This window comes from Arvicola amphibius, chromosome X, assembly GCF_903992535.2.
Source record: "Arvicola amphibius chromosome X, mArvAmp1.2, whole genome shotgun sequence".
In the NCBI taxonomy this organism is placed as follows: Eukaryota; Metazoa; Chordata; class Mammalia; order Rodentia; family Cricetidae; genus Arvicola; species Arvicola amphibius.
In genome coordinates this window covers 3,306,730-3,331,461 of record NC_052065.1, presented here as the reverse complement: position 1 = coordinate 3,331,461, position 24,732 = coordinate 3,306,730, and the positions used below count along the sequence as shown (strand labels likewise).

General features: G+C 41.2%; 1 protein-coding gene across 2 annotated transcripts in view; it reads left to right on the top strand.

Moving 5' to 3' along the window:
• Positions 1 to 24,732, top strand: part of Sms (spermine synthase) — a 55,679-nt gene that overhangs the window by 17,197 nt on the left and 13,750 nt on the right. The window contains exons 1-7 of one of the 2 annotated variants that reach the window (XM_038316877.1): positions 3,393 to 3,469; positions 6,193 to 6,313; positions 9,151 to 9,244; positions 9,767 to 9,831; positions 20,602 to 20,777; positions 21,461 to 21,615; positions 22,074 to 22,163. In XM_038316877.1, coding sequence (XP_038172805.1) covers positions 3,400 to 3,469; positions 6,193 to 6,313; positions 9,151 to 9,244; positions 9,767 to 9,831; positions 20,602 to 20,777; positions 21,461 to 21,615; positions 22,074 to 22,163 — 771 coding nt within the window. In that variant the 5' untranslated portion in view covers positions 3,393 to 3,399. Of the gene's footprint in view, positions 1 to 3,392; positions 3,470 to 6,192; positions 6,314 to 9,150; positions 9,245 to 9,766; positions 9,832 to 20,601; positions 20,778 to 21,460; positions 21,616 to 22,073; positions 22,164 to 24,732 lie in introns of those variants that run through there. The other variant, XM_038316879.1, reaches the window with a different exon arrangement.

Here is a 24,732-nt window from a genome sequence, read left to right as displayed (position 1 = left end):
AACAGTGCAGAGAAAAAAATTGTTCCAATTCCTTCCTCTTATAGAGGAGATTTAAGACTGCCCATGGGATGAGCAGCTGAGTTGGCTGTGGAGTCCCATGCCTCTGTATGAAAGACGGCATCTGTTCATAAGACACAGCTGGAGTTTTACAACTTTAGAAATTTCTCAAGACATTCAGTGTGTCCCGGTCATAGTTTTCCTAAGAGTAGTTTTTGAATTTGAAAAATGTAAAGCCACACATCAAAGTCCCAAGTGTTAGAATTTGCCAAATTCCCTAGGGCATCCTCTACTGTACTGGGCTTGATAAGGTGTATTTTGTTCCCTAAAAGTGAAGAAGGACCTGGACTGAAGGCACGACAAGTTTCCTGTCTTTATCAGCATCTTGGGTTTTTAGTCAGTATGTCTCCTTGGGCTCCTAAGGTCATTCCAGCTAACCTGTTGCTTACCCTATGGCAGCACATGCAGCGGGTTGAGGAAGTTAGGTCTCCAAGTGAGATGTGTCCCAGCCAGGGAATTTGGGTGGAGCAGAGACTGTGTTGGGGGTTTGTAGGAAAAGGTTGGTAGGAGGATACTATTTTAGGTACATCTTAAGTGGCCAGTGGTACGGGTAAAGTTTCACTCACCAGAAATACTTGAGTCCAGAAGTGTTTTAGATTGTACATTAAATGTTTTTTAGTTAATTTTTGAATATTTATATTTATAGGTTTGGTGATGGGATATAAGTTTAAATACAACATTTATGTATATTTCTATAGCTACTTCTTTGTTTCAGATACAACTTATATACAGTCTGAATTTGCTATTATTTCATAGAATAAGTGAATTTTAGAGTTTGAGATTACAGAGCCTCATCCTATATACTTAGAAGAAGAGACACCATGAGCCGGATTGTGATTTCAGATTGGAACTGTGTGAACAGCTGCCTAACAGGTGGAGTCCAGCAGCACAGACAGGTTTGGCCATCAGCCATCTGGAGCGGGTGGGGGGTGGTCAGAGGAGGAGTTTCTCAAAGAGAGTCCTGGTAGGAGAGATGAGTTAGGACAGTTAGCTCGCGCGCGCGCGTGTGTGTGTGTGTGTGTGTGTGTGTGTGTGTGTGTGTGTGTGTGTGTGTGTGTGAAAGAGGGGGGGGGTGCAAGCATGTGAAGGCTAGAGGCCAACCTTGTATGTCATTCCTCAGGTTCTTTCCATCTTACTTTTTGGGACAGACTCTCTCACTGACCTGAGGCTCAGGTTAGGCAAGTTGGCTAGTGAGCCCCATGGATCTGCCTAGCTGTACCTTTAACTCCACAACACTGGGACTATAAGTGTGTTCCACCATGCCTGGCTTTAATTTTTAAACATGGGTTCTGGGGATTGAACTAAAGCCCCCATTTTTGTATAGCAGACACTTTATCGACTGAACTCTCTCTCCACCCTGACATTTAGGTCTCAGTTCCTTTTCTTTCTTCCATTCCTATTGTCCTTTCTTTTGTTTTTGCTATTGGTGGTATATATATATATATATATATATATATATATATATATATATGGGCCACATCATCATAAGTTGTTGTCAAATAAACAAAGCAGGTAGCATCCTAGAAATGGGAACATTGTGTTGTTCATTAGAAAAAGAACATGTGTTTACCCTGGGAGAGGTCACTGTGTTTGGAGCCTTTTGGAAGATTATTAGTACTAATTCAAAGGTTATGTTTATACCTCAACTTTCTTGGCCATTGTAATAGATTTTCTCAGAACTTCCAAACAGCAGTTTACTGGCCTACTTTAGATTATTATGTCTACTTTAAAGTACATTCATCTCTTAGCCTTCAGATCTTCTTAACATTTTCTCCTGATCTGAGGGCGTTTATGATGCTGCTGTCCAACCTTGTTTTGTCAAATTTGGGTATCCTCCGGTCTCACTCTCATTTCACCATGTATAGGGTATCTAGTAGTTCTCAAAAGTATTACTACTCTTTCTCCCGTTTTCTGAACTTGGGCACTTTTTTTTTTGTCAAGGGCCATGCATCCTTGATATTTGATAGATGACTGGAGTTTTTAACATCCTGAAAGGGACAAGTTAGTTGGTCCTTCACAAATTGTTACTCTCACCCCCAATTTGAATATTGAGGAATGCTGATAAAGCAAACCCAGTTTTTTGGGTCAAGTTACATGTTGTGTACCAGACATGCATGAAGGTTAGGTTTTTAGTATTGCAAAGCATTTTCTGGAGCATTTCATGGAATACTAATGACTTTAATTAGTGGAGTTTAGACTTTATCTTGAAGAAACTATCTGTTTGTCTGTCTGTCATCTATCTATCTAATCTATCTGAGACAGTTTCAACAGCTCTGACTAGCCTCAAACTTCCAGAGATCTATCAGCCTCTGCTTCCCTGGGATTAAAGGCATGCACCACTATGCCTGGCTAGGCCTTATTTTTGTTGCTTGAGAATTTCAGATGCAAATAATATATTTTTATCATATACACACCCTGAGTATGTTCTGTAGCTTTTTGAACTTGAGTGTATTTAGTATGAAATTTAGTATGGGTGGAGGGTTCCCATTTCTTAGTCCTGGGCATAGAACTCAGGACTGTACATGGTAAGGGCTATGCCCTCAGCACTTTCTTTTGCACAGGATGGTTTAGATAACCACACATTGGAAATTTTCAGGGAGTTTTTAAAAATATTGGTTTCTGGGTCCCACACTCAGGTTTTTATTTAATTGGTCAAGCAGATGGCACTGGAATTTTTAATCATTCTCCAGGTGATTATAATGTGCACTTAGGATTCAACACTACTGATCTAGATGGTTTCTAAACTATGTAGAGATGAAATAATAATGATTGTGAATTTAGCCAATTGAAAATGAATTTCATTTACCTGCACAAACATCTATTGAGCACCTAAGATCAAGATAAGTAAGCCACCACCAGAGCTCAGAGCTCTGGCTTTCAGTTTCCCATTAAACCCTGACTTGTAAAAGGGGACTATTTATCCCCATTCTCCCCTCCAGAGTCTTTAGGGCCTGAATACAGCAGGGATAACAAGAGAGGCCCCAGATCAGGAAAAAAATGGATGTGAAGTGGGTAGTAAAGCAAATAAAATGACCCCAATGTCCTACAGACACCTTCCTGGCAAGGCTGGCCCACTCAAGACACCCACAGGATCCAGGATCCACAAAACACTCTGGGCAGGTGAGTAAGTAAATAATTAGCCTTCCACAAACACATTTATTCAGACATGCCTGGTTTTACTAAATTATGGTGGAGGGGTGTAATGCCCATAGTGTGGAAACAAGTAACACTTCAAATTGGATTTCTTTTTTTAACCCTTTGGTTTTTATCTTTAGCCTGGCCAGAGGGGTGCTTTTAGTCCATATGATGCCTTTTCGTTAGTTGTACCAGTGAGAAAAAGGGATGGCTACCATGCTGGCCAGAAATCAAGAACTTTGCACGACATCTGAAGCATCCCATTTCCTTGGCCCAGGTAACTGAGTTTATACTAGCTCGCCAGACCAGGTTCCAGTTCCTGGTCCATCACATCCAGGATAATGCTGGATTTCCCCCCTTCATTTGTTTTGTTTTGTAACATGCCAACAAGAACACAGCCTTGAGGCCATTTACCAAGAGTGATTATTTGTTTTATACACTCTCAAAACAGAGAACATCTGTCTAGCCAAGGAAGGCTGTATAATGACATAGTGATTTCCACATTTAGGGTAGCTTCTGTTGGTCAGGGTTTTCTTTTCCTTCCTGCACTGTGTTCGGCTCAGTCACCTGCACAGTGTACTGATCCAACAGGTTATGATGCCAAGTAAATGGAACCTCAACAGGTTTAGTTCATGTGATCAAGTTTGCAAATCAAATGTTCCCCCCTTTTATTTTTCTATGTGTATGGGTGTTTTGCCTGCATGTTTGTCTTAGTTAGGGTTTCTATTGCTAGACAAAACACCATGCCCTAAAAGCAGCTTGTGGAGGAAAGGAAAGGGTTTATTCAGCTTCTGTTGCCACATCCTAGTCCATCAAAGGAGGCCAAGATAGGAATTCTAGTAGGACAGGAACTTGGAGGCTGGAGCTGATGTAGAGGCCATGGAAGGTTGTTGCATACTGGCTTTCTTATGGCTTGCTCAGCCTACATTCTAATAGAACACAGGACCTCCATCCCAGGGATGGCCCCACCTACAGTGGGCTGGGCCTTCCCCCATCAGTTACTAATTAAGAAAATGCCTTACAGGCGAATCTTTTAAAAATTTTAATAATTTATTTGTACTTTATGTGCATTGATGCTTTGCTTGCATATGTACCTGTGAGGGTGCTGGATTCCCTAGAACTAGAGTTAGAGACAGTTGTGAGCCGCCACGTGGAAGCTGAGAATTGAACCCAGGTCCTCAGGAAGAGCAACTTAATTACTAAACAATCTCTCCAGCCCCCTTATAGCTTAATCTTACGGAGGCATTTTCTCAATTAAGGTTCCCCCCCCTTTTCAGATAACTCAGGTTTGTGTGTACAATTGACATAAGTTGACATTGTGCCAGCACAACGTGTCTGCACTGTGGTGCATGCAGTGCTTAGAGAGGCCAGAAGGGTGTGGGATCCCGACTGGAATGGAGTTACATGGTTTTGAGCCACCATGTTGGTACTGCGAGTTAAACTCAGATCCTCTAGAAGAACAGCCAGTATTTTACACAGATGGAATCATCGCTCTAGCCCCCAGAAATACATTTTAGGGAAGATGGGTTGTCTTAAATGCTGTAGTTCTGGAGATACAGTTCAGACTTTATGTTTTAATTTCCTAAAACCAATTACAGAAGAGCAAAGCAAGCTGGACTATTTTCTGACAAATGGGTTTGCCAAAGGTATGGTTTTGCTAGGAAGTGAATTCAGTGATTCATTGGGCTGCTGCTTGTATTCCCAGCTGCTTTTGTTGGAATGGGTGTATGGCATGATTTTGTGTCCTTCCTTTCTGTCTGTTTTGAGGCTTTGTTTTGGAGGTGACTTAAGCTCCTTCAGTTTGGCTATCAAGTCACTTGCCCTTCATTTTCCCTGTGTCTTCTCTCTCTTAAAAGGACACTTATTGGGTTTAAAACCCACTTAGGCGGTCTAGATGCCTTTATCTGGTGATATGTAATTCAATTACATCTGCAAAAGACATTCCCTAGGAAAGGCCTGTTTGTTCTCCTTTTTTTCCCCCATGAGGAGCCAGTCTACATTGGTTCTTCATTTACCTTTTTCAGGGAATGGCTGCTTTGCAGATCTAATTGCAGGATAAACTGAATTTTGCTCTTTCAAGTATTGCCATGTTGTTGGAGATTCTGACTTTGCCAAATGAGCCTGTTGGAAGTTAATGAATGCTGATTTGTTTTCTTTCGTTTTGTTGAGACAGGGCCTCACTCTGTAGCCAAGACTGACCTGGAACTCACACTGTAGCCAGGCTGGTATTGAACTCTTGGCAAATTCTGCTGTCTTAGCCTCCAGAGCCACCATGCATGTCCAGCCAGTTAGTTCATGGTGCCAAGCTCTACTTTGAGGGGCGAGTTGTGAAGTGGGGCAGGATGGAGAGAGGAAATACTCACAACCCAGTAGTTTCTTCTGTTGGGATTGTTCAGTTTTTGCTGGTTACGAGTTTGTTACTGGATGTCATTTTTTAATTTCTATTTTTTTGTTTATATCAGCAACAGTTTCCTTTTGTAAACATCCAGAAAATAAAACAAAAATTCCTATTGTTGATGAAGCTCATCAATAATTGGTATGCATCCCCTTGCTAGGACTATGTGTTCCCATTAATATATTTAGCCGAAAATGGAACCTCATTCTTTTGAAATCTTTACTTTCATTGAATGGTTATTTCCCTGTGTCTTTGGTATTTGTGGTCATTCCTTGTGTTCTTACTGGATAGCTGGGTGTTGTTTGTAGCCTTTCCATACAGGGCGGAGAATGTTTAGATTTTCTGTAAGTCTTCAGATCGTGTCACTTTAGCTTTTCTTACTTTTTATTTAATTACTTTAATTCTTATTTTTATTTCAGTTTGATTTTACTTATTTAATTAATTTATTTAGTTTATTTCATTTGAATGTTTGTGGTGCTGGGGATGGAACCTAGGGCCCTAACCACACTGGGCTAGTACTCTACTACTGAACTCCCACTTCAGCCTTTAGCTTTTCTTCTGGATACCTTTTTCCTAATCACCTCCCCTTATTTCCTGTCTTCCAGCTGATGGAGAGGCCATTCTGAAAGGCCTTCAGTCCATTTTTCAGGAGCAGGGGATGACAGAGTCAGTGCACACCTGGCAGGACCATGGCTATTTAGCAACCTACACGAACAAAAACGGCAGGTAAGGTGACCTCATGGGCTTTAGATGGAAACAAAGTTGGGGCTAGGGGATGATATCCAAACTTATTTTTTTGTCATTTGACAATTTTAGAGGGGGCTAAAATTTGGTTCTTTTACAACCTTTTCCTGCCCAGGCATTTTCCCCAGAGCAGAAGGCCACTGGACCTGGACCTCTGTATTTCTTTAAAGCCCTAGTGATTCTTCTATGTGACTAGGACCAAAACAAGACACCTGGCAACAGAAACAGTGTGATATTTGGCAGGCAATGATGTAGAGTTGGTTAAAACAGATTTCTGGATCCCCCCCCCCCCACACTTTCAGACTTTCTGCTCCAGTGGTTCTGGGTCAGAGTCCCCTCCTCCCCTGTTGCATTTACAACAAGGCCCTGTTTGCATTGTTGCTGCAGCTGCCGGCTAGAGCATTGTTAAAAGAGATTATTTTTAACTAAAGACCATAGTAAAACACAGGATGGAAACAAGTCTGGCTCAGGAAGGTAAATATCCTGTGTTTTATCTCATGGAAACTACATTTAAAATTGCATGTGTATGTGTCTATGTTTGTCAGTCATGAAACTAGAAAGGGTATCATGAGAAAGGAGGAAGAGATCCTAGAGGTTGGAAATGGAAGGTTACAAGAAATCATAAGAGAGGACTAACGGGTTAGAGGGTAGGGGGGTAGGGGATGCTTCTCAAAGGTAAGCCAAGCCCAGACTCATATTCTGCCTATGTGGCCAGTCTTCATGTATGTGCTTAGCAGTTGCCTCAGGTATATCTAAAGTGATGACTTCTTCCTTTAGAGTGCCCTAAATTCAGTAGAACCACCAGTCTTCCTCAGCTCTCTACTTCGCTCTGCTTCAGTTACCTAAGAGGCTTCCAAAAACAGAGGGCCTTCAGCTCTCCTCCAGCCCAATGTCTCATGTAGGCCTATACTCAGTCTCTCTTTGTCATGTACCCTCACTCTATTTTTGATGGTTTTTGTTGTTGTTGTTTTTGATCAGAGGATGTTGAACACTGCTGCCTGATGGGTTCCTTCACCCAAAGGTGAAAAATTTCCAGTCTTAGCCATCTCCCAAGTCTCTGTAACAAAGCTTTACCTATCTGTTTTTTATTTAAAAAGTTAGGGCTGGGCTGTGGTGGTGCACGCCTTTAATCCCAGCACTCGGGAGGCAGAGACAGATGAATCCCTGTGAGTTCGAGACCAGCCTGGTCTACAAGAGCTAGTTCCAGGACAGCTAGAACTGTTACACAGGGAAACCCTCTCGACCCCCCCCCAAAAAAAAAGTTTACAAGAGCTAGTTTCAGGATAGCTAGAACTGTTACACAGGGAAACCCTGTCTCCAAAATCAATCAATCATAAATAAATAAATAAATAATAAATAAATAAATAAATAAAATTATTTTTCTGCGTTTGGATATTTTACATACATGTATGTCTTTATATCATTTGCATGTAATGCCTGAGGCCATATGATTTTGAGTTGCCTTGTGGGTGCTGAGAATTGAACCCAGGTCCTTTGGAAGAGCAAACAGTGTTCTTTATATCTTTCCAGTCACAATTCCATTTGTATACAAAGCCCTTAGAATTATTCTTTCTTCAGAAGGGATCTTTTGAGTGACAAGAACTGTTCAGAAATTGTTTCTGAAAGCAAAATGAAAGAATGTGTGGGAGGATGGGGGAAATATGTTTCAGGACTAAATAATACCTTTAGGTGAGTCTCTGAGGCCAGTTCTAAAAAAGGAGGCCAATGTGGAAAGTAAGTTGTTGTTATTATTTTGGTTTTTTTTTTGAGACGGTTTTCTCTGTGTAACAGCCGTGGCTGTCCTGGAACTCTTTCTGTAGACCAGGGTGACCTCGAACTCACAGAGCTCCACCTGTCCCTGCCTCCCAAATGCTGGAATTAAAGGCCTGTGTCTGAATTACCAGGTAGAAAGTAGTGTTTAGATTAAAATACTCCTAATGGCTGCGTCACACATTCTTCCTTCTTGTATGTAAATTCTTTCAAAAGTTACACCATTCTTAGCCTTCCAGCTAGCATTGAACATTGTAGGTTAGTTGGGAGAGCCCAGTTTGCCCTTCCCAATCTTCCTTTTCTCCTGGTTAATTAAATCTGACAGAATCTCCTGGGGACCCTTTGTAAAAATCAAGTGCCAGAGGCAGTTCTAGCCAGACAAAACTCTAGCACTGGAGAAGGGTAAGTGGGCACAAAGTGTTAACCCTAGCTAGACAAGAAGCTAATTTTAATTAATACCTGCTGGTAGAAGGAAACAGGGTTTCTTTCAATGGGATCACAGTTGGTATAACATCTATACTCCAGGACAGGCCTCATGCTCAGGAAAACCAAAAACTGAACTAAAAATCACATGCTTACAGGGGATGAGATAGCCCAGGTGGTTAAGTGTTTGCCTTGTGAGGATCTGTTTCCCCCTGAGAACCCATGTACAAAAGCAGGGTGGCATGTGCTTGTAATTTCAGTGTTTGGGAGGTGACCTAGGACTCCTGGCCAATCCTTCCCTCCACATACACATGCACAAAGTCAGATTCATAGACTGAATCAATTTATAGAGTTAGGTAATATGAATCAGTCATAGACTTAGATCAATTTCAGGCCCAAGAAGTAAAATTTAAGGCTTAGTATTTGGCCCTTCCCTCTAAATCTTCTACAGGTGACCATGTCCCACTTTTCACCTCTGAGTAGGAACTGAAAAGAAGGCTAGAGAATTAACTTTGACACTGAAGGAAAAAAAGAACTACCTTTTAGTCTTGATTGGGACTGCATCTTTTCTTTTTGAAGTGCCCTGATAACAGTTTTTAACAGTAAAACTACACTTTGTTTTGTAGCTTTGCCAATTTGAGGATTTATCCCCATGGATTGGTGCTGCTGGATCTTCAGAGTTATGACACTGACACACAAGGCAAACAAGAAACGGACAGGGTTGGTTTTCACTTTTCTTACCCCTTTCAAAATGTGGTGCATTTTATTTCCCCAGATTTAAGGTTCTTAAAGTCTGCTTAGCTTCATGAGTGTTGACTTTCAGGTTAGCTGAAATTTAAACTTGCCTCCTTCATGTAAGTAGTTTGACAGAAGAATTAATCTTCAGATGGTTTGGAAACCTAGCTGTTAGCCTTCCTTTTAACTTCCTGAACGCAAAGAATGGGTTTCACTTCCTACTGGAGGGAATGTAGAACCTTCCTGTACAGTTTTGCACCTGCAGTGTTCTTTAGCATTCTGCCCCATTATTCTCTTGGGAATATTCAGAATGTGGTTAGGGCAGCATCATGAGGGATAGTTACTGTGGGAGTGTGGAATTGGGCCAAGAAGTCCCCAGTAGGCATATGGGGGCTTGTGTATGGGCCAGTATCACACTGTGCTCAGCATAGCCTTATGCCTGTGCTCTGTAATTTGGCTGTTCTGTGCACTTTATATTCTAAGCTCACTGATTTCTTTTAATTGTAGCTTTTGAACAAAATAGAAGAAAAAATGAAAGAACTGAGTCAGGACAGTACTGGGCGGGTGAAGCGGTAAGTCCACCTAGTCATGAATGTCCTTTTAATATTTGTTTAATTGGCAAAATAATCAGAATGGCAGTGTTGCTCTTAGTGTCTGAAGAAGATGTGGAGAAGATCAAAGTCAAATGTCTGCTACTGTCTTACACGGTGAACCGAACCATCCACTCATCCCATCGCAAACAGGACAAAATATGTAAAAACAAACAGGACGGGGGTGGGGCGGTAGTGTTGGTAGTGGTGGTGGTGCCAATAACGCGGCAGAAAGATGATACTGAGTAATTGCAATAAAAAAGCAGAAAGCCAGGCACAGACAGCCATGGAGGGAATTTACCCAGATCACTGATGATCAGAATAAAGAATACTGTTTTCTTTATCTCACAGCAGATTCAGAGTAGGAAAATCTTGTTGGCAAAGGTAGGATATTTAAGCTCTTAATGACTCAATCTGTGGAGTTTGACAGCCCATAGGAAAGCTCCAGGGCAGATGTAGGATAACTAGGTAATTTAGCTTCCTGTGGTTAGGTGGGGAAGAGCAATGGGATGCCTGAGAGTACTGAAAGAACCAATCCCCATGTAAAACTTGTGCATATTTGAGATCTGAGGATACAGATTTTTTTAAATCCCACCCAAGTTCAGTTGAGTAATCCTTGACTCTGTCCACAACCACAGTACTTTCCGGACTTCATCTTTGTCTTGCTTGCAAGTTTCCTTTCCATGCATATGAATTTAACATGCCCGACTCTGGGAAATTGTATTGGCCCACACCAAAATGCACTGATTTTTACCACTGCTGCTTCTAAGTGTGAGTAAATAGAGTATACTTGTGGGGCTGTGGAACTGGCTAAGTGAGTAAAGCACTTGCTGCCAAGTTTGAATTCAATCCTCAGAACATTGGGTAGAAGGAGAAACCTGACTTGTGCAGTTTTCTTCTGACCTTCCCAATCATGTGTACAGACACAAACACACAAATGTTTAGAAAAAAAAATGCATTTTTTGTGTGTACAGACTCAAACACACAAATGTTAAGCAAAAGAATGTATTTCTGGCCTTCAGTATTTACGAGAACTCTGGTTGGTGGAGAAGTTTTCTAAGTGAGACTGGTCACAAGCTTTAGATTTTTATATCAAAACATAGACCTTGTTTTTGTTTGTCATTGTTAACATCTTTTTTATAAAATAAGGATGGAAAGAATGTGAAGTTGGGATTACCTTGTTGTAAACACTTTGTCATTATCCCGCTCCCCATTACAGGAAGAGGATAGTTACACTTTTCTGTCTGGGAAATGACACTCACTGATAGTGGAAATTAAGGACAGATAATTTAGTAATGTTATCTAAAATTCTTATTCCCTTTTCAGTAGTGGTTATTGAATAAGAGGTTTTAACTAAGAAGCCTTGGGATTTCTACAAAGACTTGACTTGTGTTTTCCCTTTTCATCTATTTATTTTATTTTATTTAAAAAAATATCTTTTTTCATTTTACATACCAATCCAAGTTTCCACTCCCTCCACTCCTCCCATCCTCCCATACCACCCCCCATCCACTTCTCAGATAGGATGAGGCACATTGCTTTGGGGAAGGTCCAAGACCCTCCCTTCTGTATCTAGGCTGAGTAAGGTATCCATCCAGAGAGAATGGGTTCCAAAAAGCCAGTACAAGCAGTAGGGATAAATCCTGGTGCCACTGCCAGTAGCCCCTCAGTCTGCCTCAGCCATACAACTGTCACCCACATTCAGAAGGCCTAGTTTGGTCCTATGCTGCTTCCTTCCTAGTTTGGTCCTATGCTGCTTCCTTCCCTGTCTGGCCAAAGTTGGTGAGTTCCCATTAGCTTAGGTAAGACCCATCATGGTCTTGACCTTTTTGCTCATGTTCTCACTCCTCCCACTCTTCGACCGAACTTTGGGAGCTCAGCCCGGTGCGCTCTTCTGTGGCTCTCTGCATCTGCTTCCATCAGTTGCTGGGTGAAGGTTCTATGATGACAATTAAGATAGTCATCAATCTGAATACAGGGCAAGGGTCTATTGCTTAGGGTCTTAGCTGGGGTCATCCTTATGGGTTCCTGGGAATTTTCTAGTGCCTGGTTTCTTGTTACCCCATAATGGCTCTCCATCAATCAAGATATCTCTTTCCTTGCTCTCTCTCTCTCTGTCCTTCCCCCATCTCAACTATCCCGTTCCCTCAAGTTCTCCTCTCCTCTCCCTTCTCCCACCCTCCTCCCCCTCCGCCCTCCCTTCTCCCACCCCCATGTTCCCAGTTTTGTCAGGAGATCTTGTCTATTTCCCCTTCCCAGGTTGATCTATATATGCTTCTCTTTGTGTTCTCCTTGTTACTCAGATTCTCTGGGGTTGTGGACTATAGGCTCGTTATCCTTTGCTTTACAGCTAGTATCCACCTATGAGTGAGCACATACCATGCTCATCATTCTGGGTCTGGGTTACCTCACTCAGGATGGTTTCTTCTAGTTCCATCCATTTGCATGCAAATTTCAAGATGTCATTGTTTCTTTTTTACCACTGAGTAGTAAGTATTCCATTGTGTAAATGTAGCACATTTTCTTTATCCATTTTTTGGTTGAGGGGCCTCTAGGTTTCCAGGTTCTGGCTACTAAAATAATGGTGCTATGAACATAGTCAAATAAATGTCCTTGTATTATGATTGAGCATCATTTGGATATATGCCCAAGAGTAGTATTGCTGGGTCTTGAGGTACGTTGATTCCCAATTTTCTGAGAAACCGCCATACTGATTTCCAGAGTAGTTCTATAAGTTTGTGTTCCTAACAGCAATGGGGGAGTGTTCCTCAGACTCCTCTCCAGCATAAGCTATTATTGGTGTTTTTGATCTTAGTCATTCTGACAGGTGTAAGATGGTATATCAGAGTTGTTTTGATTTGCATTTCCCTGATGGCTAAGAATGTTGAACATTTCCTTAAGTGTCTTTTGGCCATTTGAGGTTCTTCTGTTGAGAATTCTCTGTTTAGATTTGTATCCTGTTTTAAAATTGAATTATTTGCTATTGTGATGTCTAATTTCTTGAGTTCTTTATATTTTGGAGATGAGTCTTGTCAGAGGTGGGGTTGGTGATCTTTCCCCATTCAGTAGGCTGCATTTTTGTCTTATTGACTGTGTCCTTTGCTTTACAGAAGCTTCTCAGTTTCAGGAGATCCCATTTATTAATTGTTGCTCTCAGTGTCTGTGCTACTGGGGTTATATTTAGAAAGTGGTCTCCTGTGCCCATGCATTGAAGGTTACTTCCCACTTTTTCTTCTATCAGGTTCAATGTGGTCAGATTAATATTGAGGTCTTTAATCCATTTGGACTTGAGTTTTGTGCATGGTGATAGATATGGATATATTTTCATTCTTCTATATGTTGATATCCAGTTATGCCAACACCATTTGTTGAAGATGCTTTCTTTTTTCCATTGTATAATTTTTCCTTCTTTGTCAAAAATCAGGTGTTCATAGGTGTGTGGATTAATATCTGAGTCTTTAGATTTGATTCCATTGGTTTTTATTCCAGTACCAGTCTGTTTTCATTACTGTAGCTCTATAGTAGAGCTTGATGTCAGGGATGGTGACGCTCTCTGCCTTTATTGTACAGGATTGCTTTGGCTATCCTGGGTTTTTTGTTTTTCCATATGAAGTTGAGTATTGTTCTTTCAAAGTCTATGGAGAATTGTGTCAGGATTTTGATGGAGTTTGCATTGAATCTATAGATTGCTTTTGGTAGGATTGCCACTTTTATTGTGTGGATCCTTCCTATCCAAGGGCATGGGAGATCTTTCCATTTTCTGGTATTCTCTTCAATTTTTTCTTCAAAGACTTAAAGTTCTTGTCGAACAGGTCTTTCACTTCTTTGGTTAGTGTTACCCCAAGCATTTTATGCTATTTTTGGCTATTGTGAAGGGTGATGTTTCTTTGATTTCTTATTTTTTTTTTCCAGACAGGGTTTCTCCGTAGCTTTTGGTGCCTGTCCTGGAACTAGCTCTTGTAGACCAGGCTGGCCTTGAAGTCAGAGAGATCCGCCTGCCTCTGCCTCCCGAGTGCTGGGATTAAAGGCCTGCACCACCACCACCAGGCTTTAAAGCAAACTTTTTTTTCCTTTGGTTTTTCAAGACAGGGTTTCTCTGTGTAGCTTTGGAGCCTGTCCTGGAATTCGCTCTTGTAGACCAGGCTGCCCTCGAACTCACAGAGATCCGCCTGTCTCTGCCTGCCGAGTTCTGGGATTAAAGGCGTGCACCACGGGGGCTGGAGAGATGGTTCAGAGGTTAAGAGCACTGACTGTTCTTCCAGAGGCCCTGAGTTCAATTCCCAGCAACCACATGATGGCTCACAACCATCTATAATGAGATCTGGTGTCCTCTTCTGGCCTGCAGGCATACACGCAGGCAGAACACTGTATACATAGTAAAAATAAATAAATCTAAAAAAAAAAAGGCGTGCATCACCACCACCACCACCACCTGTTTCTCTGATTTCTTTCTTGGCTTCTTTATCATTTGTATATAGGAGGACTACTGATTGTTTTTGAGTTGATCTTGCATCCTGCCAGATTACTGAAGGTATTTAACAGCTGTAGAAGTTTCTTAGTAAAGTTTTTGGGATCACTTATGTATACTATCATATCATCTATTAAGTTTCTGTCTGGTTGAGATGTTCATTGGGGAGAGTGGGGTGTTGAAATCTCCTACTATTAGTGTGTGGTGGGGTTTGATGTGCGATTTAAGCTTTAGTAATGTTTCTTTTACATATGTGGGTGCTCTTGTATTTGGGGCATAGGTGTTCAGGATTAAGATTTCATCTTGATGGAATTTTCCATTGATGGGTATGAGATGTTCTTCTCCATCTCTTGTAAGTGATTTTGGTTTGAAGTCTATTTTGCTAGATATTAGGATAGCTACATCCGCTTGTTTCTTAGGTCCATTTGATTGGAAAATCTTTTCCCAACCCTTTATTCTGAGGTAATGTCTGTCTCTGAGGTTGAGATGTGTTTCTTGTATACAGCAGAAGGATGGATTGTGCTTTTGTAACCATTCTCTTAGCCTGTGTCTTCTTATAGGTGAATTGAGTCCATTGATATTAAGAAATATTAATGACCAGTGATTGTTAATTCCTATTATTTTTCGGTGTTTCTGTGTTTCTGTTCTTTGGGGTTTGCTGGTGTGGGTTATCTGTTTCCTGTGTTTCTGTGGGTACAGTTAGCTTCTTTGTGTTGGAATTTTCCTTTTGGTACTTTCTTCTGTAGGGCTGGATTTGTGGATAGCTATTGTTTAAATCTGTGTTTGTTTTCTCCATCAATGGTGACTGATGGGTATAGTAGTCTGGGCTGGCACCTGTGGTCTCTTAGTGTCTACATAAAACTGACCAGGACCTTCTGGCTTTCAGACTTTCCTTTAAGAAGATAGGTGTAAGCCGGGCGGTGGTGGTGCATGCCTTTAATCCCAGCACTCGGGAGGTAGAGGCAGGCGGATCTCTGTAAGTTCGAGACCAGCCTGGTCTACAAGAGCTAGCTCCAGGACAGGCTCTAAAGCTGCAGAGAAACCCTGTCTCGAAAAAAAAAAAAAAAAAAAAAAAAAGAAGACAGGTGTAATTTTGATAGGTCTACCTTTATATTATATGTCACTTGGCATTTTTCCTTTGCATCTCTTAATATTCTTTCTTTATTCTGTATGTTTAGCATTTTGATTATGATATGGGGAGGGGACTTTTTTTGGTCTATTCTATTTGGTGTTCTGCGAGCTTCTTGTACCTTCAAGGGATATCCTTCTTTAGGTTGGGAAAGTTTTCTTCTATGATTTTGTTGAGTATATTTTCTGTGCCTTTGAGCTAGAGTTCTTCTCCTTCTTCTATCACTGTTATTTTTAGGTTTGGTCTTTTCAAGGTGTCCTAGATTTCCTGGATGTTTTTTCTTAAGAATTTGTTGGATTTAAATTTTCTTTGACCTCTGAAACTATTTCCTCTTTAGTATCTTCAACCCCTGAGATTCTCTCTTCTATCTCTTGTATATTGTTGGTTATGCTTGCATATATAGTTCCAATTTGTTTACCCAGATTTTCCATCTCCAGAATTCCCTCAGTATGTGTTTTCTTTATTGACTCTATTTTAGCCTTCAAGTCTTAAACTGTTTGTTTTACCTGTTTGACTGTTTTTTCTTGGTTTTCTTCAAGAGATTTGTTGATTTCTTCCAATTTTTTTTAAATATTTATTTATTCTGTACACAATATTCTGTCTGTGTGTATGCCTGCAGGCCAGAAGAGGGCACCAGACCCCACCACAGATGGTTGTGAGCCACCATGTGGTTGCTGGGAATTGAACTCAGGACCTTTGGAAGAGCAGGCAATGCTCTTAACCTCTGAGCCATCTCTCCAGCCCATTTTTTTCTTTTTTTTTCTTTTTTTTTAAAAAATATTTATTTATTTATTATATATACAATACTCTGTGTGTATGTCTGCAGGCCAGAAGAGGGCACCAGACCTCATTACAGATGGTTGTGAGCCACCATGTGGTGGCCGGGAATTGAACTCAGGACCTTTGGAAGAGCAGGCAGTGCTCTTAACCACTGAGCCATCTCTCCAGCCCTTCTTCCAATTTTTTGTTTGTCTTTTCCCCCATTTCTTTTTTAACTTTATTTTTTAAAATATATATTTTATTTTATGCCTGCATGAATGACCGCACACCAGAAGAGGGCAACAGATTTTATTACAGATGGTTGTGAGCTACCCTGTGGTTGCTGGGAATTGAACTCAGAACCTCTGGAAGAGCAGTCATTGCTCTTACCCTCTGATCCCTCTCTCCAGCCCTTCCCCCATTTCTTTAAGTGAGTTTTTCATTTCCTCTTTAAAGGTTTCCATCATCCTCATAAAGACACAATTTTAAATCATTTTCTTCTGCTTCTTCTGTGTTAGGATGATCAAGTGTTCCTGTTGTATGATCACTGGGTTCTGGTGTTACCATGTTGCTTTTTAGTTTGTTGAATGAATTCTTGCATTGGTGCCTACCCATCTCTTCCTCCATTTGGTGCCCACAGTGTCTTTGCCTCTTGGTTCAGTCTTTACAGTTGCTGTCTGGATCTTTGGGAGCTGTTCTTGGTCTGCTCTGTATTGTCGCTGTCTGTGTCTCATGGAGCCGCTGAGGTCTCTCTTGGCCCACTGTTGGTCTGCTCTCTTGATTCTTCCATCAGTTGCAGCCTGTGCTTTAGAGTTCCTTTGAGGTGGAGTGAGACCTGTAGCTTACAGGGACAGATGGATAGGGTGAGGATGTTGGAGCAGCCACTCTTGGTCCTCTCTGTGTATCTGCAGCCTGTTTTTCAGAGTTCCTCTGAGGTTGTGGTGGTGGAGTGGGGGTTATGGGACAGGAGGGTTTGGGGGCAAAGTGGGACTTGTAGCTTACAGGGTCCAATCAATGGGATGGGTGTGTTGGAGCAGCCTACCTACAGGAAAGTTGCCTGTTGGCTGACTACTGAAGCTGTTGCAGGTCGGGGAGGGGCCCCAGGATTTTGCCAGGTTATGGAAGGCCTAGAAAGTGGGGTGCCCTGCTAGTTGGGTGATCATTCACCTCTTGGTCTGTTCAGTTTGTCTTGTGTTTTGAAGTGAAAACAAACGAGAAGTTTCAGTTTGGGGCAAATTCTTGTAATGTGTATAGTGTAGTTGAGGCCAGGAAGACATGGGATTGGAAAGGTTGATTTTGTGGGGCTGCTGGGGATCTCCTGGTAACCCACTGCAGGGCATCACACTTTATGCTGCTTTGAACTCATTCATATAAAGCTAATGGCCGCCACATCCTGTTAGAGATCTTTGTTTCCTTGCCAGGCTTTAGAAATCTAGAGAAGAGAGACTTTCAAGTTAACCAATGTTAAACCAGTTGAGAGCAGACATACATAACCAGTTAGAACTGGCTGTCTGTCAACTAGGATGGATTTTCTACCCTGAAATCCTCTCCTTTGTGTTCTTCAGCATATATGGAAACAGTTTTTAAAAAGCCGTTAATTTATTTATTTAGTATTTTTATGCATGTATATGTGTAGTTCAAATTCTAATTGATCTTAATAATAGATAAGAGTCAGATACTAGGGGGTGAAAGTTGAAATATTGGAGAAGCAGAGCAGCCAGTCACTAGTTCTTACCTCTACAAAATCCTCAGAACATAGAGGGCAAGGTCCTGACTCAGAATCCCTCAGACTGAATGCAATGTGCTCCTTTCTCTTTCCGCCTTATATTTCTCTCTCTACCTAGCCATATCCCTTCCTGTCTCCTTCTCCCTAGTGCTGGGATTAAAGGAGTGTGACTCTCAAGTATCGGGATTAAAGGTGTGTGCCATCACCACCTAGCTCTGTTTTTCTTTTAGACTGAATCAATCTTGTGTAGCCCAAGGTGGCCTTGAACTCACAGGTCCATCTGTCTGTCTTCTGAGTGCTGGGATGTACCCATAGCCTGGCCTCTATGGGTAACTAATTTCTTAGCTCTGCAATTTCACCTTCAGGCAAGCTTTATTTGTTAGATCACAAACAAAATATCACCACATTGTGGCTGGGTGTGAAGGTCAGAGGGACAACTTGGCAGTTAGTCTCTCCACTTTTTTAAAAATTTTATCTTTATTTTATGTTCATTGGTGTTTTACTTGCATGTGTGTGTCTGTATTGTATGTATTTCTGTATGTCAGAAGCCCTGGAACTAGAGTCACAGACAGGTGTGAGCTGCCATGTGTGTGTGCTAGGAATTGAATCCAGGTTTTCTGGAAGAGCAGGCAGTGTTCTTAACCACTGCGCCATCTCTCCAGCCCCATCCTTCCACTTTTATATGACTTTCATGGATCAATTTCAATTTGTCAAACATGGGTGAAAGCACCTTTATTCACTGAGCAATCTTTATTATTATTAATGTGAAGTATGTTATCCTGCCCGGTTCCCTCAATCGTTAAGTTCCAAAGAAATCACACAGGGATCTACATTAGTTATGCTCAGGCTTATTATTAACTCTTATAACTTATATTAGCCTGTTATTCTTGTCTATACTAGCCACATGGCTCGGTACCTTATTCAGTGAGGCAGTCACATCTTACTTCTGTGACTGGGTCACGACTGCAGAGCAAGCTTTCCTCTTCCCAGAATTATTATTGCCTCACCTCTGCTTCCTGCCTGGTCACTGTGCCTATACTTCCTGCCTGGCTACTGGCCAACAGCATTTATTTAAAGTATAATTGACAGGGTACAGACCATTGTCCCACAGCAGAAATGGTTTTGTAAGTGAGATTGATCAAAGTCACCTATTGCCACAGGTTCCCTCTCTTGCTTTACTCATCTCAGGAAGGGGCTTCTTCCAGTCCTGTTCACTACCTGTCTGGGGCTGTCTTAACTAGGCCATTACCTATCACAAGAAATACCTCTGGTCTGCCTAATAATAGTCAGAAAGATAAATTCATTCCCTGGAAAGATGAAATGGCTAAGGCAGGAGTTGTGAGAAATTACTCTGTTAGCTTTGGAACAGATTACAGGTGTGTGTGTGTGTGTGTGTGTGTGTGTGTGTGTGTGTGTGTTTGTCTGTCTGTCTGAGATAGTTTTGTTCACTTGTTATCAGGTTGTGCCTGCCTAGACTGTTTGAAGCAGGTGAGAGGAGACTGGGAAGTGAGGCAGAGATAGTGTATTCCAGCATTGCAGGCCTGCATAGTCGTACCGAGTACTACTTTGTTTTTGGGTCTCCAGTGTATTCTTATTTTGTGTTTGGGTTACATTTACTAATCCCCTTTTTGGTGTTTTCTCCTGTCATTTAGTGTCCTCTGCTGGTGGTTTCTGGTATATTCACCGTATCAGAAGCACTTCATTATTTAAGCATAGAATGTGAAGCTTTTCATTTTGTCTTAAACTTCTTAATCCCATTGCCACTGGTAAATAATTGTGTAGTACTCCGTTTCTGAAGATCACAGAGCAGCCCGCTTCATGATGTCAAAGGTACATTTGCAGATGGAGAGAGGTCCAGCAGATGTCACTATGACTCAGGTTTCCTGCTTGGAAACCTGGGTGCTCTTTGCCAACCTGACTCCATTCGAGAATCTCAGGCTAAATCCACAGGAAGGATAACTTCCAGATGCTTGATCTGGACTTTTTGGAGACAAATGGAATAGAGAAGAAGAATAAGAATATCCTAAGTGAAATGAGGGTTAGAAAAAGAAGGACAAAGAAAAGAAAAGGCAGTGTTTGAAAAGCATAACAACTATGATGGGCATAATTGGAACAACTCAGAATACTTGAAGGTGGATTCTGGACTAGATAATGGAACTTGTAACTACAGGAATGGCCATGTGCTTCTGCAGACCTTTGGTGTTATGTACTGAAAAGTGTAATATCTACCATGCCCACTTTTTTTCTTCAATTTTTCATTAGGAAAAATAAATTTAAAACCTGCCAGAGAGGTTTCCTTTTCTTTTTCTTTTAAGAAGTAGTTTTGTGCAATTGTTGCAACTTGGTACAGTTTGTGACTGTGAATAGGTAAGTGTCCAAGCTTTGGATTTCAAACACATGGCTGTCTTTTATTTTCTTTTTAATTATGGGGATGTACGTGTGAGTATAGGTACTGGTAGCTGTCAGAGGTCTCCCTGGAGTTGGAGTTACAGGCAGTTGTGAGGAGCCACTAGCTGGGAACTAAACTTGGGCCGTCTGTAGGAACTGTGTGTTCTCTTAACCACCGAGTCATCTCTCTTGTCCCTCATGGTCTTTTGTATATTCTCCATCCCAAGTCCTTTTGTAAGGCAGTGTTCTACAAAAGGCTCATTCCTGTGTCTCCCTCTGTAGCTTACCACCCATAGTTCGAGGAGGGGCCATCGACAGATACTGGCCTACTGCTGATGGGCGCCTGGTTGAGTACGACATAGATGAAGTGGTGTATGATGAAGATTCACCTTATCAGAACATTAAAATCCTACACTCAAAGCAGTTTGGAAATATTCTCATCCTCAGTGGTGATGTTAGTAAGTATCCCATTCCCACCCTGGTTGCATAACAAGGTTCTGATGTGTGGGCGGCCAGTGCTTTCCTGACAAATGCCATTGTCTTGGATTTGTCTGAACTTAATTCTGACACTGCTATCTTTTAAGATTCACTTACATTGTATGAACCTATGGGCTGTCTGGATATTTGTGTAAACTTTCTTGAAATAGATTTTCCTTTGATGAGTAGTTAGAAAGTACAAGCTGCTGGAGTAAAAATAGCATTTTATTATGAAAAAATTCCAATCTAAGTAGACAAACTCATGCATTGAGCCTACAGGTACTCTCCATGGAACTTTGAGAATTCCTATGAGTTAGTCGGTGTTGTTTCATCTAACCCTGCTGCATTTTGTATTACAATATTATCTTGAAAGTAGCTCCCAGATGGCATATCTTATCATCTTTAAAGGTATCATTTCTTTTAATTACTCAGAATATCAGCTCACTCTCAATGTTGTATTTCTGTCTAAGTAACTTAGTTCTTTTTATCCTATGTGTCAGATGCATTACATTTGTGAAAACTACTCAATCCAAACGTCAAACTTGCACATTATGGACAGTTTTTGAAAGTTGGGAAATTCCCATTGCAAGCTAGATTTCAGCAGGTCAAGTGGTTTGTGTATTTGGGTAGAATGATCATTTGGGTCTCTTTTTTTCCTCCCTAGATTTGGCAGAGAGTGACGTGGCATATACTCGAGCCATCATGGGCAGTGGTAAAGAAGATTACACTGGCAAAGATGTGCTGATCCTGGGAGGCGGAGATGGGGGCATATTATGTGAAATTGTGAAACTGAAACCAAAGATGGTCACTATGGTAGAGATATCCTTTACTGTATAAGAGAACAACTTCCGGGCCTGGAGAGAGAGACTCACTCTCATAGAGGACCTGGGTTTAGTTCCAAGCACCCATTTGCTGACTAACAACTATCTGTAACTCCAGTTCCAGTCTATCTGATGCCTTCTTTTGGCCTCCGGGTAGCAGGCATGTATGTGGTGCATGTGCATAACAGCATGTGCACACTCATACATATTTTTTTAAAAAGCTAAAAAAATTAGTGAGAGGGGGAGAGAATGAGAGAGACAGACAGAACAAAAATGATTTTGGTCCTCCTTCATGTGGCATCTTTGGACTTGAATTCCTTAGTGTGAAAATAAAGTCACCATAATACCTACTTTTTAACATATGATCCTTAGATGTCTGAACCTTTATGTTTTAGAGAAGATTTACTATTTCAGAATTCTTTGATATATTCGAATTCGCCTTAACCTGTTTCGGACATTGACCAAATGGTAATTGACGGATGTAAGAAATTCATGCGAAGAACATGTGGAGATGTCTTAGACAATCTTAAAGGAGACTGTTATCAGGTAATTATGTTTCCTTGGTAATGTACTTTTAAGTTAAAATTAGAAATATATGAAAGATCAATTGGACCTGTACCTTTTATTATAATTGGTTAAGAAGATAGTTTATTTCTTTGTGTGAATATATTATCTATTGATACTTAGAGTAGACAGTGTACAGTTACTGAAAGAAGCCTGCAGTGTGGACTCTATCAGGTTACTTTTCTTTATGTTATTGGAGATTAAACTTGGCCCTTCAGTATGCTAGGTTGCTACTACCACTGAATGATGTCTCCAGCCCACATTAATCTTGGCATAGTTGTCGTGTACTTTTTAAATCTACCACCTTCTGTCGCTACTCTGAATAATACCTTGAAGTCTTGGTGTTTCAGAAGGAATTCAGATTTTTAATTGGTAGGTGTAGTTGATTAGCATGTTGCAAATAAGCAATTAGTTTCTGTCTTACCTTGTACTGTGCTTGAAAGTTGAGCAGCCACTCTGATAATGTGGGGATGCATATATTTCATTCTCACAGACCTGAGGGCTTGTTAGAGCAAGATGCCCAAGCAAATACTTAATTGAATAGCATCTGAAATGTGCACCTCCAGATTGGTAAGCAATTTGGATGAGTGCTGTACTTTCAGGTGTCAATTATCTAGCACTTCTTCCTTCCCTAATGTATGCACATTTAAATTAGAATTTGTACTACATGCATGCTAATTTGAGGCAGGAATTCTATCTACTTTAAAATGCAGTTTCGATTTTTTTTTTCGAGATAGGGTTTCTCCGTATCTTTGGAACCTGTCCTGGAACTAGCTCTTGTAGACCAGGCTGGCCTTGAACACACAGAGATCTACCTGCCTCTGCCTCCCGAGTGCTGGGATTAAAGGTGTGCGTCACCACTGCCCAGCACAGTTATGATTGTTTTGTGGGTCAAAGGGCAGGGCAAGAAATATTACAGTTAGCTTATCTTGTTGGATAAATTCAAAAGGGATGGTAGAATTCAGCTCTGAATAGCATTGAACTGCCTCACGCTGAATTTAAAGTTTCCCATGTCTGACAAATAATGGACCAGACCCCTTCCTGCTGGATTTAATCCCCGCACCATAACTTGTAGATGTTCTATTATATTGGGAAGAGCTGAACCTTAGAAAGTTTAAAGGGATTTATTCAAGGTTGTGGAGGTCACTTTAGATCAGTGCAGAGTACAGGGAGTGCAGAATCCTGTCACCCTACTTTTGGTTGTATAAATTTTTTGTAAAAATTAAGGAAAGACCAGAAGCACAAACAGAGCAACAACACAATCTAGTAGTGGTATGGTGAAAATGGGAAACTAACCAGTATTCCCCTGAAATGGGGTATCTGACCCTCGGGGCACAGATGGTGAGCCAGATGGTCAGATATGTGCGGCAAAGGTAAAAGACTGTTCTTTGTGGGATTTTTTTGTGTTTAGTTGGTACATATCGAAAGACTGCTTGACAAAAGAGTGTTAAAGCCACCTGGTATAGGAACTTAATAAATCACTTATCACATCTTGTTTCTATTCAATGGCTCTTTAGCGTGGCAGTGTTCAGTGTCTGAAGGAACACTAGGAGGAGTCTGGACTTTTTTTTTGCTGCAAAGGGTTCTGAAGCTCTCAAGCAGGGTGGGAGCCTTATCTGGGAGAAGACAGACCCACCTGAACACTGTACCAAAGGCAACAATCCATTAAAATGTTGTTTTCAGAAAGGCAGAGATTTTTACATATGTTTAAACAGCTACTCTGGTTTACATTTGTTTCAGGAACAAAAAATACTTCTTTTGTAATGACAGTAATCTTAATTAATCTTGGCATAAATGTACTATGCCAAGAAAACTAAGGATGGATTACCTATGTGTATGTATACATTCTGTTTACGTACACACATACAAAATTATCAAGTAAAATAAACTTCAATTTAGTGACTTTAAAAAATTCTGTGTTATATTCAAATAGAATTTAGTTTTTTAAAAATTTTTTATTATTAAAAATTTCTGCCTCCCCACCTCCCATTTCCCTCCCGCTCCCCCCACTCCCCTCCCCATCCCTCTCCAGTCCTAAGAGCAGTCAGGGTTCCCTGCCCTGTGGGAAGTCCAAGGTCCTCCCCCCTCCATCCAGGTCCAGGAAGGTGCGCATCTAAACAGACTAGGCCCCCTCAAAGCCAGTACATGCAGTAGGATCAAAACCCAGTGCCATTGTCCTTGGCTTCTCAGCAACCCTCATTGTCAGCCATGTTCAGGGAGTCCGGTTTGATCCCATGCTTTTTCAGTCCCAGTCGAGCTGGCCTTGGTGAGCTCCCATTAGATAAGCCCCACCGTTTCAGTGGGTGGGCGCACCCCTTGCAGTCCTGATTTCCTTGCTCATGTTCTCCCTCCTTCAGCTCCTCATTTAGGCCTTGGGAGCTCAGTCCAGCGCTCCAGTATGGGTCTCTGTCTCTATCTCCATCCATCGCCAGATGAAGCTTCTATGGTATGATATGCAAGATATTCATCAGTATGGCTATGGGAAAGGGCCATTTCAGGCTCCCTCTCCTCAGTTGCCCAAGGAACTAGCTGGGGACATCTCCATGGATAT